This window comes from Harpegnathos saltator, unplaced genomic scaffold (genome assembly GCF_003227715.2).
Source record: "Harpegnathos saltator strain DR-91 unplaced genomic scaffold, Hsal_v8.6 scaffold87, whole genome shotgun sequence".
Taxonomy (NCBI): domain Eukaryota; kingdom Metazoa; phylum Arthropoda; class Insecta; order Hymenoptera; family Formicidae; genus Harpegnathos; species Harpegnathos saltator.
The window spans coordinates 267,850-283,662 of record NW_020230714.1 but is presented as its reverse complement, the minus strand read 5'-3'; the positions used below and the strand labels follow the sequence as shown (position 1 = coordinate 283,662).

Genomic DNA, 15,813 nt, shown 5'->3' with positions numbered 1-15,813 from the left:
AAAGAGAGAGATTGAACTGCATATAAAGTGTTTGAGTCTTGACGATTAATGGCGATTAATACTAGCTCAAAATCCAAAGTCCGAGAAGCGATTATGCAGCGCGTTTTGAAATAGGAAGTAGAAGAGAGATGAGACGAAGAAAGACAGAAGTATGCAAGTACAATATAGAGAGACAGAGAGAGAGAGAGAGAGAGAGAGTAGAGAGAGAAAAATTAATAAAAAAAAAAAATACATATACAAAACGAAGAGAAAAACATACTCAACAAGACGGGAAAATAATTACCGCGTGGAACGCTCGTGCGCACCGTTTTACGTTGCTGTCGTTGTCGAAAAGACGCTGCGCTCTTCACGAAGAGAGAACATATTTACGCGAAACTCTTAAAAAGCACTCCCCGCTGGCGGGGAGATTTTTACGTGTGGCGCGATTGCGTTTGGACACGAGCTCATTTCTAGCGGGGTATCGATCGTGGTGGCATACGCCGCGACTGACGGAGAGTCGAGAGTGGAGAGAGAAAAATTCATCAGCAAACGGCATAATTATTATACCGACGTTGCACGTCGGGAATGAATGTTGCCAATTAATGTAAGAAAAAATTGCAGTGGCGAGACCGTGCATTACCTTTTTGTTTAGCTACGTCGCTAGGAGTAAGAAACGCATGACTGCAGGATATTAAGTTTATGCAACGAGAACGTCCTTGAATTCAGCAAAACGCGTCACGAAGCGCATCCCTGCGATCGAAGGAAGCAACAAAAAACAGGAAGGAAACGAAAAGCAAGAGAGAACACTGACGAAAAGAGAAAGGAAAGAGAAAAAGAGACTAAGAGATAGAGTAAGAAAGACGGAGAAACAGATGAGAGAGAGAGAGAGAGAGAGAGAGAAAATGTTAAGATCAAGATATATATCACAAATATATCGTAATACAAAAAGAAAAATCCGTTGGGTTATTTTTTTTTGGCACGCTTCGAAAAAAGAAAAAATCTGGCGTCAAGTAAGTCGTCGGCTCTCTCGGGGACTTACCATTCTTTTTTTGGACAACGACTTTGGCTGCGACTTTACGGGGGTTGCCGAACAATCGGAGTTTTGAGTGGTAGTAGTAGTAGTAGTAGAAGTAGTAGTAGTAGAAGTAGAGGTAGTAGTAGCATAGTGTCGTGCCGAGATAGGAGGAGTCCAAGGCCAGTGTGATTGATACAAATATAATAGAGAAGGAGTACGATAAAAGACAGTCAGTGCAACTTCAGAAAGGGGCGAGGGGGGGGGGGGCTGGCGGGGGCGGTCAAAGGGTTGCGGGTGCAGGGGGTGAGGGGCAAAGGGTTCGGTTGGGGTGGAAGGGCTCGGGGTGTATGCACACGACGCGTATATCTCTCGTAATAATTAAAAAAGAGGTGAAACCAGGGGCTGCTGAGAGGGGGGGGCAGTGGGGCGCCGGGGATATCTTCTTTATTGATCGAAACACCGGGGTCTTCTCTCTGCTTCAATTCTTTTCCTTTCTCGATCAGGGCGACCTAGCCGTAGAAAGCTGAGAGACACTCGCGAACGCGTCCTCCGCGAGACGGCGGAATGCGATGAGGGGTGGTTCTGCTTGATTTTCTTCATCGGGCTTTGGACCCAACCGGCGGATGGACGCTCTTAGAGCCGCGTGGTTTGACCGACTGACACGGAGATGCGATATCGACCTGACCTTCCGATGTGCCGCGAGAGAGCGAGAGAGAGAGAGAGAGAGAGAGAGAGAGAGAGAGAGAGAGAAAGAGAGAGAGAATCGCACCAACAAATTAGTCCCGTGCCTTCGACGGCACAGCGAAATTAATCGTCGTCGACGACGAAAGTTGGACATCGACAACTCGATATCATAACTCGACGTACGTCTCGAATAATTTAATGAGCCGCATAAAAACGTTATATAGGGCTGTATTATATGAGCGTCCGTGACAAAATCCAAAAATTGCCTCGCAATTCGATCGCACGCGCATATGCGAGGAAAGTGAATTCTCGCCGCCGCGCAGTCGGTCGCCAAAGCTCCCATCCGCCGGTCTCCGGAAGTTCTCTAACTTTCCATACCCGGGAAATCCATTATACGAGTTATATTGATGAGAATGGCAGGAGTGAGAAAGAGAGAGAGAGAGAGAGAGAGAGAGAGAGAGAGAGAGAGAGAGAGAGAGAGAGAGAGAGAGAAAGAGTGTACTGAAACAGGCAGGGATGGGAGATGGACATGACACACGTGAAAGAAATTGAAACCGACTAAAGAACTCGGACAGTGATAGACAGTCGGTCGGAGTGTAAAACGTGATAAAAGTGAGAAATCACTCTATAGAGATATACTCCCCAGTGACACCGAGAGAGAATATCGTTAAGACGAGGTCGAATGAGACAATGTGGCCGATCGCTGCGATACATGCGTGAAATATATAGACTCGTATAATGCGCAAGATGACAAAACCGCGGCGTTTCTCTCCCCGCCTGCGTTCGCGAATATATCGGCATCGATTTGATTCGATTCCGACCCGAGCACACGAAATGTGCACACCGCTCTCGGAGTCTCAGCAAGCTGTAGTTGGACGGGAGAGTCGCGCCGCCTTTGATGCCATCTTGAACAAACGTGTATGAAGATAGAATGAAGAGATGCGCTATGAGTATATAATGATGCAGAAAATCAAAGTCTATCGGTGAAGATGTAAAAATCCAGGCTATACGGTGCCGTCGAGACATCTCGAATATGTATTACACACATACATGTACATACATAATCGGAGAGTGAAACTAAAAGTGCTAGAGAGCAGATACCGAGAGAAAGATGTAAGAGAAAAAAGGGAAACAGAGAGTGAGAGAGAGAAAGACAGAAAAAGATAGAAAGACATAAAGAGAGAGAGAGAGAGAGAGAGAGAGAGAGAGAGAGAGAGAAGAAGAAGAAGAGAGATAGCCTCATATGCGAGAGAATCCGTAAGTACCATGAAACACAGATGGTCGGAGGCAAAGAAAAAGAGAAAGAGACGTACAAGAAAAAAAATGGCAAATAAATATATATATATGTGTGTGTAATTTATATATACATACGTACACACAATGTGGAGATCGCAGAGAACGAAAGAGAGAAAAAAGAGAAGGAGGAAGTGATAAACGCGCGTATGTACATACGTTTTTCTTGTAGCGGGAAGAATGAAAACACCACGTCGCAGACTAAAATATGTAATAGAGAAAGAGGAACAGAAAGAGAGACATATAGAAGACAGAAAGAGAGAAAGAAAGAAAGAGACAGAGAGAGAGAGAGAGAGAGAGAGAGAGAGAGAGAGAGAGAGAGAGAGAGAGAGAGAGAGAGAGAGAGAGAGAGAGAGAGAGAGAGAGAGAGAGGAAGAGAAACTCGACATCGAGACTACTATGAAATAGCTAAAAATTAATGATAATCAATGAAGCTCTTAATCGTGTGACGTTTAGAAGAATCGAGCGGCGTTTCTTACCATCTGTCCGTGCAGCGAGTGAAAATGTAAACAGAAAGAGAATTCAAGATTTGTCTCTGGAAGTTGCAAGAGAGTGAGATTGCGGAGGTGATAGATATTTTTTGCTGATCGACTAACAATCCGCTTGTTTGTTCTATCTTTTTTTTTTCTTTTTTTTTTCTTTTTCTTTTTTTGCTCGCCTAGACACCAACGTACACCGCGAGAAATTGCGCGCGGCGGGGGATGTCACCCTGCGTTAATTCTTACACGTTCTTTTTTTCCTCTTCTCATGATTGATTCGATTCGGTGAGAGTCTTTCGCGAGAGCACTTCGCAGCTGATTCGTGCGAATCGAGAAGGGGGGACGACGACGGGTGTGCGAGAATACTTAGAAGGCACGTCAAAGTTCGCAGGTGCTGTCGTTGTGAATCGACTGAGAAGGGAATATTGGCGGGCTCGAGAAACGGAGCGATCGATCGTGCGCGGGCCGCGCGCGTCTTGCGCTTTTAAGCGAGAGCTCGGGGATTAAACCGAGCGAGGGGAGGGAAAGCGTCCGAATGAAAACGGAAGTAGCGAAAACGGAAGAGAGCGCGCCCGGCCAATTTCGATCGCGACGACGCTTGCGCGGCTTCTCTCGCGCGGAATTGAGACGCGAGCGCGCACGATCGATCTTCCCTCTCGGGAGAATGCGACGATCCGCGGCGGAGGATCCCGATTCATTTCTCATCGTTAGATCGGCTCCGACTCTCTTTTCTATCGCTCGGCGCGCAGGCCAACGCGAGGAGTGAATCCGCGCGTTCTCCGGCGCGCGCGGCAGTGACGTGGCCTCTCTTGGATCGTGTCGGAGCTTGTGGGACATTTCAGATATATTCAGTTCGGTTCAGTTCAATATATGGCTCCGGACTGCATTCAGCTTTGTCCACACGCCATTCTCCAGTAGTACGAAGATAAACGAGAAACAGGGACAACGCGTACACTGATCGAAAAATATTTGTTGAATTAACTATAATCTCTCACTAGATATTATACTTCATTTTGGCGTCAACGATATTTTTAAAGTTCGTGGGACCTGCAAGATATAGTAGAATAAACACAAACATATAGTCAATGATTGTCTTAAATGATTGTTTAGTTACTTTTACCACATATATACGATAATTTCTCATTCGCAAATATATAGTGAGATTTAATATTCATCTGGTTACATCTGTCACCACTTAGCAAATATCATATTCTGGTAATATTGACTGTATAAAAGAGTTACTTTACCTACCATTTTACCATTTGTATCCATACAATAATTTTAGTTTAACTTGCTATAATTCTTAGTAAAAAGATTATATGGTTGGTTATACCATGCCTATGTCGCAATTATTACCGATATTATGGTAATATACCGTATAGTTACTATAAATATGATATTTCGGACTATAATTTAGTTGCTGTATCATTATAATTTCAAGTATCATATACTTTTCTCTCAGTGTACGCAGTCCCCACGATCAAAAAATATGCGTAGTTGCAGGAACCACATCGAACGCGCCACGGAGGCGAACAAAAGATTCTTCTTCAGACATATCAGAGAGGGACTCGCGCGGTGTCTTATCACGCTGTTCCGTACGTCCGTCAGTCCGTCGGTCGTCCTCGGCAGAGATGACGGGTGAGATTGAAACGTGCCTCGCGCTGTTGTTGTGGAGCGCGATGGAGATGAACTTTCGCCGAGGACACTGATATAGGTCCTGGAGGACGATACCGGGGGTCGGTCTGTCGGACCGAGAGCGCTTCCCCGATCATCCCGTCGTCGGCCACGGCCGAGTCGGGACGGAGGAAGAAAGCGTGTCCGCGTCGCGGACGCGACGGTCGCGTGAGTCTTGTTTGCGCGTTTGCGCTCGAACGTGGTAAACACAGCGGGGAAGAAGAAATAGAAAGACTCGGGGCTTGGCATATCGAGAGCGCGCAGGGTGGGAAAGACACAAGCTCTGATCACGACATAAGAGCGACCAGTCCGAGCAGCGATCTCACTTTCGAAACTGTCTGCAAAATAACAGCGTATTAACGTGGAGTACAAGAGTTAAGAGGTGGACATTACCTTCCTCGAGCGCGTCGTCGCCGTCGGTCATCAGCTCGTCGTCCGAGCAGATGTTCAGCACGTTCACCAACATTTCTGTAACTGAAAGAGAGACAGAGAGGGCGAGGAGCCGCTCGTTAAAATCGTCGCCGAGCGAGACGCCGCCGCGAGACGATGCCGCGCCTCTTCTCGCGCGCGCGTCTTCGAATAAAAAAAAGTAAATAAATAAATAAATAAAATAAAAACAAATGTATGTGATGTGATTTGACTCCTCTTCACGCGTTCCCGTGTTCCATTTCCTCGTCTCGACGTCATCTTTCCCGGCTCGACGTTGACGGCAAGAAAATCGTCGAGGATGAGAGGCGCGGCGTTAACTCCTCGCACTCGGGCAACGGCGTTGAGTGCGAAGAGTTAATCAACTTGATTGACTTTCCGCAATGAATACAGAGAGACACGCAGACCGCGCGAGATGGTAGTTCTTCGTCTCGGCCCGGCGCGGAGCGCGACTCACCTTTCTCGCCGACGAACGGCAGCGACCATGTGAAAACGTCCATGAAGTTGGGCAACCAGTACGGGTGTGGCGAGCAGTTGAACTGCCTAATGTTCATCACGTTGTTCTCGTACTTTAAAACGGCCGCCTGCGGGCACAACGAGCATCGAAAATTTGACGAGCCACGATAGACCGAAGCCGGTCCGCGCGAGTCGTGATGGAGCGAACAATGTGCGATGCAGCACACACACACACACACACCGCGTGTCGGGCTGCTCTCGGCAGCGAGTGCGCGAGATGGCTGAATTAACATCGGAGCAGAGGGGCAGGGAGATGAGGGGGAAAAAGAGGAGGCGAAGGGAGAGGCGTCTCTTTACCTTGTTGTTGTACACGTCGAGATAATTGGGCGCGCTGAAGATGGTGATAAGCGATGGGAAGCCCGTCGTTTGAGACTTTCGGTACATACGGTATCCAGCGTCCTGAGCCTCGTGCGCCCTGATGATGCTGAGCAGATTGTTGTTTTGCAGAAAGTCGCAACACGCCGAGTAACTGCAAGCAGACGTTATCGATCGGACTCTTTGGGCGGCTTCGAGCGGTCGTCGAGAGCATTGAGAAAGGGAGAAGAAGAGCTTTCCCTCTTTCCGAACGCGTATAAATTAGGGCCGTAAGTCAGACGCTCGAAGCTTCGGTGCTCCTCAGAGCACAGCTGCGAGGCGTTGCATTTGAATAAGAAAATTTTCAAGTGCGAGTGCCCGAGTATTCGAAACTTGGAGAACTCGAAAGTACACGGACACTTGAACAAGTACAAAGACAGCCAGCGAGTCAACGAGGCTGCTGACGAATTTTATACCTGTTCGATCGCGTGTACCTTCGCCGTGATTCGCCGACTAGAGGTCAGTTGTTGATAGCGCATTAGTTGATAAATCAAAATTCGTCATCGACGAAGAGACCGAAGATTCGGAGTTTCAAGCTGACACTGACAATAGTTTTGTAACTCTAGTATCAAGCATCGGGTCTATATTTTTGTGTGTTTGTATTTTGGGCATATGAGTTTTGGGTTAATGGGTTTCTAGTTCAAGATCGATAAATCTCGAGGTGTCTGTTGATTGGTTTCGTAGTTTCAATCCGCTCAATACGCAATTTCACAAGTTTCTCGCGTTTAACGATAGTTTTTCCTCTTTTGGGGCTGGTAATTCGAGAAAAAATTTTTTTTTTAATTCTGACAAAATAACAGATCTCCTCGGAATTTATTCAGGATCAACCTCATCCATTGGTGTCGACGATCGGTTGGAAATTCAGGTCTCTCGAGAATTTTCAACCGAAGAATGTCATTTGGCCCCACTGTGCGGCGTAATGAAATAATTCGCAGCCGGGAGAAGCATTTCTGCGCCGCGAATGTTGCTGCGATATTAACGACAACAGTCGAAAATGTCAGAGATGTTTAAAATTTCTGCCAGATTAACCATCCCCCCCCCTCTCTCTCTCTCTCTCTCTGCGCACGTATGAATAAACAAGGCGATCGTGTCGGAGAACTGTCGGAGAGCGTTTCAACTTCCGCGAGCGCGCAGCGTCTCGCGTTTGTCCAATGTGTAAACGAGTCCCGCGACAAAGTCTCGCTTCTGATATTTATCGCAGGAAAGCGTACATCTTGGAGTCGCGAGAGCCGGATTATGCGCCGCGATGTGCGCGCCCCTTGGCACTCGCGTCGAAAACAATCGCTCGAGCGCCAAATAATCAATCTTCACCTGTCGGAAGATTTACAACGGCCGGCAATGAGCGGTCGACCAAGCGCGATTCCGCAAATACGTACGATTGTCCGAGCGAGCGCGGCGGATCCTGTCCCGAGTCTCTCGCTTATTTCCTCGGGAATGTTTCAAACCCGCCACGTCCGCCGTCGCGGTGAACGCGGCCTCGCGGCCTCGGGATGTCCGCAGCTCTCTCTTCTTCACGCGCGACGTGCGGCCTGACGCGCCGCCGCCCGGTGATCCATTGTTCTCGCTCGGGCTCGGGCGCCGATTGACGACGTCACACACAAAACTCTCTCACACACACACATACACACACGCGCGCGCATACACGTACACACGGTGCGGCTTCGCGCAAACAAATTAAAACCGGCGAAGACGTCGACGCGCGACCCTTTCCGCGTGCCACCATGACTGACCTGGTCAAGGATCGTGAGAAATGTTTGCCGCCATGTCGAGACGTGGTCGTTAGCAGCCATTAAGCCCCGTTCATAGCGCCGACAGAGATTAATGACGCGGTGAAATCTCTGGAAAAGCGAGCGCCGCGCCGCATCGATCCCTCGGCCCGGTGAATCTCAGCTCCGAGATACGTCCCGACACACACGCACACGCACGCACACGCACGCACACACACACACATACATGGACGACGGCGATAAGATGATTTACCTGACACGCTCGCGGCTGTTATTTCGCGAGACACGCACGGTGCGCTTTCGGCTTCCGCTCCGCGCTAGAACACGCTTCGGCTAAATCGGGAGCTTCTCCGCGAGTCCGGCCGGCGCGAGTAGTACGAGTCAGCGTGCGGCGCGCCGCGCCGGTGATTATGGCCGGACTACTTGCGGATCACACCGGCCGAGACGCGAGGTCGTGATTTATGTTCGCGTGGGACTTAATGCACGTACTTATCTCCCCCCCCCGCCGCCGCGAGCGAGACACGATAATGCGAGCGCCGATCGAAAATGAGAAGTTGCGTTGCCGCGACGTTGCGCGACGTCTTCATAATGGCCGCATCATTATCTTATCGCGATCGCGATCGCCCGCGCCCGCGACTCATACATTTCAATGAACGACTCAATTATTAAATAATCCGAGTAACGCGCTGCGAGTATACGCCGGCGCTCTCTTTCCCGGAACAGCGAGGAGAGGGGACCGCAAGAGCGACGCTCTTGACGCGTGTCGCGTAATGTAAGATAATCGGAGTTGCGGCAAAGTTACTTGTGAAAAGTAACGAACCGCTACGGCGGCCGTCGCTTTTTCCACTCGGTTCGAGAGACCATTCTGTTTATTAGCGTTCGTTTCTATCCGTTTTACACACACACACATATATATTCTACAAAGAAATGACACAAGTAAGGATTGTACGCGTTACCCGAAAACGCAATTGCTTCGCCATTGCCAAGTCGCAGCAGGGCAGCGACGACCTGACAATTTTTCTTCTTACTTTAATTCGTCACTCGAAGTAATAAACATTCAAACGGTAATTAAGCAAGAGCCACAAGAAAACGACTAATCAGATAACAAGGAACAAGTGATTGACTCGTCGCTCCAAGTACAACAAATTATGGTAAATAAATGTAAATAACTTGCAACGGGGGGAGGGGGTACAACGACGTTGCAGGCAACGCGTTACTTTCCAGGAAGCAAGGACGTGCGGCGAAAATGTCTCGATATCGATCTCTCCTCCCCCCGACGCGACGCGGCGGGAGATTGTCGCGGAAGGTCGCGAGGCGGACTGGAGCTGCATGAGCGGCGAATCCTCCCCGCTTTCTCCCCCCGGAATTTAATTCATCACACTCCTCCTCCGCCTTTCCTCCCCCCCGAGACGCGTACGAACAGGGGAACGTCAACGGACGAGCGGGCGCGCGGAACGGCCGACACTTAACGAATCTCTGTGCTCATTAGCACGGCCGTTCCTATAATTAGCGGATCTGCGACAGGAGAGAGCCGTCGCGCTCGTTGCGGCTCGCTGACGTTATCGCGCAGCTCGGCTGCGTTATTAAGCGTAGAGCGTAGAGCGAACCGCGGGCGTGTCCGCGGGACGAAGGGCGGCACACGACACGGTCCGCGACACCGAGCGCGACGTAGAACAATTCGGTGGAAGAAAGCCGAGAGAGCGAGAGCGAGAGCGAGAGAGAGAGAGAGAGAGAGGGGGAGAGAAACGAGAGCCAAAATTACCTCGTTTCACGGTGTGTGATTTCGCAAGAGTGCGCGATACGCGCGATACGTTTCCGGCTGCTGCAGCTCGAGACAAACGGCGAGATAATTAGCCGCTGGTCGGAGTGTAACAGTGAGGGGGGGAGGGGGGGTCGCAGGAAAGAGAGAAAAACGAGAAACGCAGCGACGACAAGCAGTGAGATACATCGCACGATATTTTTCCGAGCGAAGAGCAAAGCGAAGAGCGAAGAGATCGTCCCGGCCAGGACGATCCTCGCCCCCCACCTCCTCCTCCCACCGCTCCGCGCCGCTGCGTTTATTGTCGCGGTAAAAGTCAGCGATGGGCCAGGCTGTTCTGTAACGTCGCGAGTCTCGTCGGCGGAAAAGCTCGCGCGAGCGCTTCCCCGCGGCGCTCCTTTCGTCCAAAGTCGCGCGTCGGCGGGGGGAAGGAGACGATGCTCCCCCTTCCCCCCCCCCGCCGCCCGGCATTTCTTCGGCGGCGATTGCTCGGAGGGACGACGTGTACTCACCTGTAAAAGTACGAACAACCCCTGACGCTATTGTGGGAGAAGTGGTCCGCGTTCTTCTCGTTGCCAAAATCCTCGAGGGGGTCCGACCAGAGGAGGTCGCACATCGGCCCGAACGCCGGCGGCTCTCTGAACCTGTCCAACTGCAACAGCGAGTCAACATCGATCGGATTAGCCGAAGGAATTAACCGAGCGCGAGCGCGCGCGCGCGCCTCTGAGCATAATTATCCCGGCCATTGTTGCCCCAACGAATTTACAATGGGGTCAATTAAGCTACAGCTTTGCCCCTCGCTCCCCGCTGCTCGGTTACCGTCAACGTTGCTACGTGCGTTTGTTTGCGCGGCATTAATCGTTCATGGCATGGAGAACGCGCCCTGTCGATCGCGACCGAGCGCGGACGAGCGTTCGACTCGCTCGGGAGGCGCGACTCCGCCACGGTATAAGAAGGAACAGTAGGTTCACTCAGCAGAAAATTGTGCGAACGGTCGTTCGTCGCGCATGACCGAACTGCACAACCAACAATATGGCGGCCAATAGCTGTCAAAATGTGTAAGTGTAAGCAACGATTGACTGTATGAGCGAATTTTTATACAGCAATATTGTCGTTTCATTAAAATCAGTAAAGTGAATGAAAGAGGTGGTAAATAAGTGTTGTATAATAAACCGCAAAAGTGCAAATTTAAATTTGCAAAGTGTTAAGTTTTGTTTTAATCAGAATGTGTCCCCTTCGAAACAATACAATATAAAAAGAAGGCGGACCTCAATATCATTTAGTTTTCGAGATTTTTTACCTGTTGCGTTTGGAATTTAGCACCCTGTATATATATATATATATATATATTCATCTTTCTATATTATAATTAGTAATATGCTATATATTATTAATTATAATATTATTAACACATTATATTAATAATAGTTCATATTATTTTATAATTCTATTTTATAATGTATATTATAGATTTGACAGTAAATATTGAAAAGCAGCAATAAATATCTGTTTTAGCTACTATTTCATTGTCATTCAAATTACCCGCGCACAAGCAATAACATGGCGATCTTGTAGCACCTGAGATCAAAAGCACCGCCACACCGAGTGAACCTACTGTTCTTCCTTATACTGTGACTCCGCGCTGTCGTCTCGACAACTTCTCCGTCATCGGGAAACGCGCGTCTGGAGGATATCGAGGGATGTAGGGGGGGAGAGAGGACGGACACTTTCGGATCAGAGCCGAAAGAACGCGCAAGTTATGCTCGATCCTTGACAATTTCTTCCTCCGCATATCGAAGTCCGTCGAGTCGACTCCTCGCATCCTCGAGCCTCCTAGCGAGCTTCTCGAGCAAAGAGTCCTGCACACGCGCTGCCTCTGATAATCAATTACCGCTAATTACCGATCAGTCGAGGTCTCATTGTCAAGTTCCGCATCTGTTCCGCATTGCGGTCTGTCGGCAAACACGCGCCGACACACGTCGCACGCTAATTCGCTCGCAGGTTTGACAGAGCCTCTCTCTCTCTCTCTCTCTCTTATCAAAGCATCAGGACGCAAGATTGACGCGCGACCGGGCAGCGGCGCCGTCGGCACGTGCGAAGGCTCATCGGAGCGATATAACTCCGCCGGGAGTTCGCGTATATTATGACGGAGCGCGAACGAGGCGCGTGTAAGCCAGCCGCGGGATCGTCTGCAGATTGCATTAATTAGGCTACCCCTGACGAGGCTGACGACAATGAGCTCACCGCGGCTTTCTCAATGTCTCTCTATTGGCTGCCGCCGCCGCTGCCGCCGCCGCCGCCGCCGCCGCGCTAAGCCCTGGAATCCGATATTCAAGATGTTGTCGGGCGCTAATCGTCCTTGACACGCGCGCGCTCGCTCGCTGTATCACGCTGTGCAGCCGCGATGAAATATGCAGAAAGAGAGCCGGCGGAGAGAAGGAGCGCGAGAACGCCCCGGCGAGATTCGCCAGCCTCGTCTCGATGAACTCGCTCGCGCGCGATCGCCCCGGCGCGGTTGCCGGAAGACCGAGTGGGGGGGGGGGTTTCGAGGGGAAAGAGCGCCACGGTAACGCGATACAATGAGACCCAGCCGGCAAAGGACCGCGTTATATGCGGCACTCGCCCGCATATACACGCGACGTCGGCTCAGTTAGCGCCCGCGGGACGATTATTTATTCGAGAGAGAGGGAGGAAGAAAGATCTCTCTCTCTTTCTTTCTCTCTCTCTCTCTCTGTACAGGTAGCCGCGCCGAGAGGAGAGCACAAACGGAGTCTCGCGCTTCCCCGTGTTGTGAAGCATTCACAAACACACACCGCGGATTTATCCTCGAAGCTGGAGTCCAACTCTCCCCCCCTCCCCCGTCCCCATTCTTTCGCTCTGTTGGCCGGAATCGATGTAAAGACTGAAAACTTGGAAGACAAAGTTTCGCTCGCGTTGCTGAGAGAGGGGAGAGAGAGAGAGAGAGAGAGAGAGACTCAAGTTTCAGGGATATCCACGTAGTGGATATCGAAGTATAGCAGCTGGAGAAGCACGCTAAGACAGACCGCCGCGACGCTCTCCTCTCGCGAGGAGAGTCCTCAAATATTTATTCGGTTGATGTAATCTTGGTGAGAAAAGTTCCGCCGATCCTACCGCGGCTTGTTCCTCCCCCCTGCCTTCGGAAATCGTATTCAATAATTTTCACGAATATGAACGGAGATTACGGCAGGCGATGCGACGCGACGTGACGCGACGCGACGGACGGCGTCGCCGTCGGCACGTTTTGTTTCTGCGAGGGAGGGGGGGAGGGGGAGAGAGAGAGAGAGGGAAGGGGGAGAGAATTAATTAGTAGACGATTCGGAAACGCGTCCCCTCGAGTGCTCGAAAAAAGTACAGGATTGATCAATTGGATAAGTAATTGTGTGCACATTAAGCGACGCGTCTTCGTGTTCATTAAGACGCGATTTAGCTCGTGCAGCGCACAACTTACTTACTTCATTTATATTTGAATTACTCAAATATTTGAGATGCCCAGTGTGGCAGGGAGATTACGTTCAATTTTATCAGCCCGACGCCGGTCGATACGCGATAGACATTCCAAGCGTCGTACGTCATGAAACTTCTGCTTGGGTAAAATTTGACGCAGGGTTCCACGTGAAAAAAAGAAATTGAAATTAAAAATTAGGAAGCAGAGGGAGAAGGAGAGGCTATTAATACATTGCGGGAGGTGAGAAGCGCGTATGCGCGATGAATTCGAGCGCGCGCCTCATTTACCTCCTCCCGAGAGGATCGCCGCCTTTTGACGGGAAATACAAATAAATCTGTCTTACCGATTCTTTTTCTCTCTTCTTCGAGCGCGAGCACGCATCGCTACCGCGACTCGATGCGACCGTGGGGTGCTCTCTTTTTCCATCGGTTTCATTAAAAAAGATATCTTCTTTTCTCGTAATTTTTCACAGGTCACACCTGCGTGAAATAATGCCGGTCGGCCTGCGCGCGCGGGGGTAATCCCCGGCGCAAGGATTAAAAGCGACGGCTCCAGGCGACGCTCGCGCTCGCGCTCGCGCCAAATATTTAAACGGGATCAATAGTGCATTGTTAACGCGACTCGTCACTCGATGTGACAATGTAAAATGCATCGCGCCGCGCGCGTAGAGCGCGACGCGTATCAGTATTCATAGAATACATAATGAACGGCCGAGTTACCCGCCGCGACGGGTCGTCGCCGTCACCGGCTGGACGGACGGACTGGCTCAGGTTCTCGCGGACCTCCTCAGATTCTTCGCGGAACACAGAGACGGAAAGCCTTCCTCTTCCTCCCTTCCCCCTCCCCCCTCCTATCCCGGATAGTATCGCCGGTGACGTGCGTCGTCGGATTGCGTTTTCTAATATTAGCCGAGGCGAGAGAGGTTCGTTGCACGGAGCGTGATCCTCGACGCCGCGCGAGACGACGACGACGACGACTGCGCGCTACTACTGACACGTAACAGCTCGCGTAATTATCCCGAATGGCGTTGCTTTGCATCCCGTTTCCGCGCGTGTGCGCTCGCGAGATGAACACGCGCGTCGCGGCTGTTTATTACGACATAACGAGCACTTGGCGCTCGATAATGACGGAGGCTAATGCGTATGTAACGCGACTCTCTCTCTCTCTCTCTCTCTATTTCTCCCCGCGAACAGAATCGGTGGTGGTCGTCCAGGATGATGCGTCCGGCTCTCTTCCTCTCCGCTTTCGTCTCGAACGCTTTTCGAACGAGCCGACTTAAATTCAATCACGGATAGAGCCAACTCGTACGAAGCACACACGACGCGAAATCCGGTTACGCGCGCCGGTCGAGTCGCCAACGGAGTCTCCAAATGGAATTTCCTGCGTATGTAGCGCGTGGGAGCGGCGGCGGAGGCGGCGGCGGGGGAGGAAGTGCTGTAACGAATGACGAAATTTTTAATTGTCGCGTGCGTCGCGAAACGGTCGATTCTTGAACGCGCGGCTTGGAAAGCGGCCGGCGCTAATTCGCTCTCCGATTCGTCTCGAGCATACATACATATATACGTATACACACACACACACACACACACCCTCGCGGGGAGCAGCTTCTTGATCCTGGTTAGACGACGGTTCGTTTCTAAAGGAAGCCATCAATTAAAAAGATGGTTCCGCGCCAAATTGCGGGCCGCCGCGCCACGGCGCCCGCGAAGGACGAGGGCGGGGGGTGGCGGAGTAAATTCAAGGATGTAGGAGGCGTCGCTCCGTGGCACGAAACAAACGTAATTTAACATGGCTCTCGGCTCATTTCCTTAATGGAATGTTTCCTTTGCCCCTGACAGATATTATGCATCTTCCGTGGATTACGACGGGAAAAATCGCCCTCTTGCTTCCTTCCTCCCTCCTCCTCTCCCTTCTTCCTGCCGCCACTCATCCCGCCACCGCGAGCTCCCGTCGACCTTCCGACCGACGGAAAACGCGCCCCGATAAGGCGCCGCTGGATTCTCGTGCGATCCTACCGCGGCCGCGACGCCCGTCTCTCGGCGGCGATCGATACCGCGCGCGGACGCCGCTTTGTCGAGCGTATCCTCAGCGGTATCCTCTTCGCGCGCTCGTCCACGTGGAGATTCCTCCCGAACGCTCTTGTCCCTGCCGCTCCCCCGCTACCCCAACGCGCCCACGCTGCGATGAGGCGTGTTTAATCGCGTTTGCTCCTTCATCCGCGCGCGCGATGACTCTAATCCGCGTTTTATAATAATCTCCACGAAAACGTCGTGTGTGTGTGTGTGTGTGTGTGTGTGTATGCGCGCGCATGTGTGTGTGTCTGCACGCGCGGAGAGATCAAAGGTAAACGCGGCCAGCGAGAGAAAAGAGAGAGGGACGGGCGCGAAGGAGGAGGGGGAGAGAGAGAGCTCGTTCTCGTTTCGTCGCTGTTGGCCCCCGCC

The 15,813-nt window shown here is 51.0% G+C and overlaps 1 protein-coding gene across 3 annotated transcripts in view; it reads right to left on the bottom strand.

Annotated features, from left to right (window-relative positions):
* Nucleotides 1-887: 887 nt before the first annotated feature.
* The window catches only part of LOC105181729 (serine/threonine-protein phosphatase 2B catalytic subunit 2), a 135,164-nt gene continuing 120,238 nt past the window's right edge, over nt 888-15,813 (bottom strand). For 2 of the 3 annotated variants that reach the window (XM_025307462.1, XM_025307460.1), the window contains exons 6-10: nt 10,419-10,558; nt 6,364-6,535; nt 6,008-6,134; nt 5,518-5,598; nt 888-1,051 (exon numbers count right to left, since the gene is read on the bottom strand). In XM_025307462.1, the coding sequence (XP_025163247.1) occupies nt 903-1,051; nt 5,518-5,598; nt 6,008-6,134; nt 6,364-6,535; nt 10,419-10,558 (669 nt within the window). In that variant the 3' untranslated portion in view covers nt 888-902. Of the gene's footprint in view, nt 1,052-3,345; nt 3,454-5,517; nt 5,599-6,007; nt 6,135-6,363; nt 6,536-10,418; nt 10,559-15,813 lie in introns of those variants that run through there. The other variant, XM_025307461.1, reaches the window with a different exon arrangement.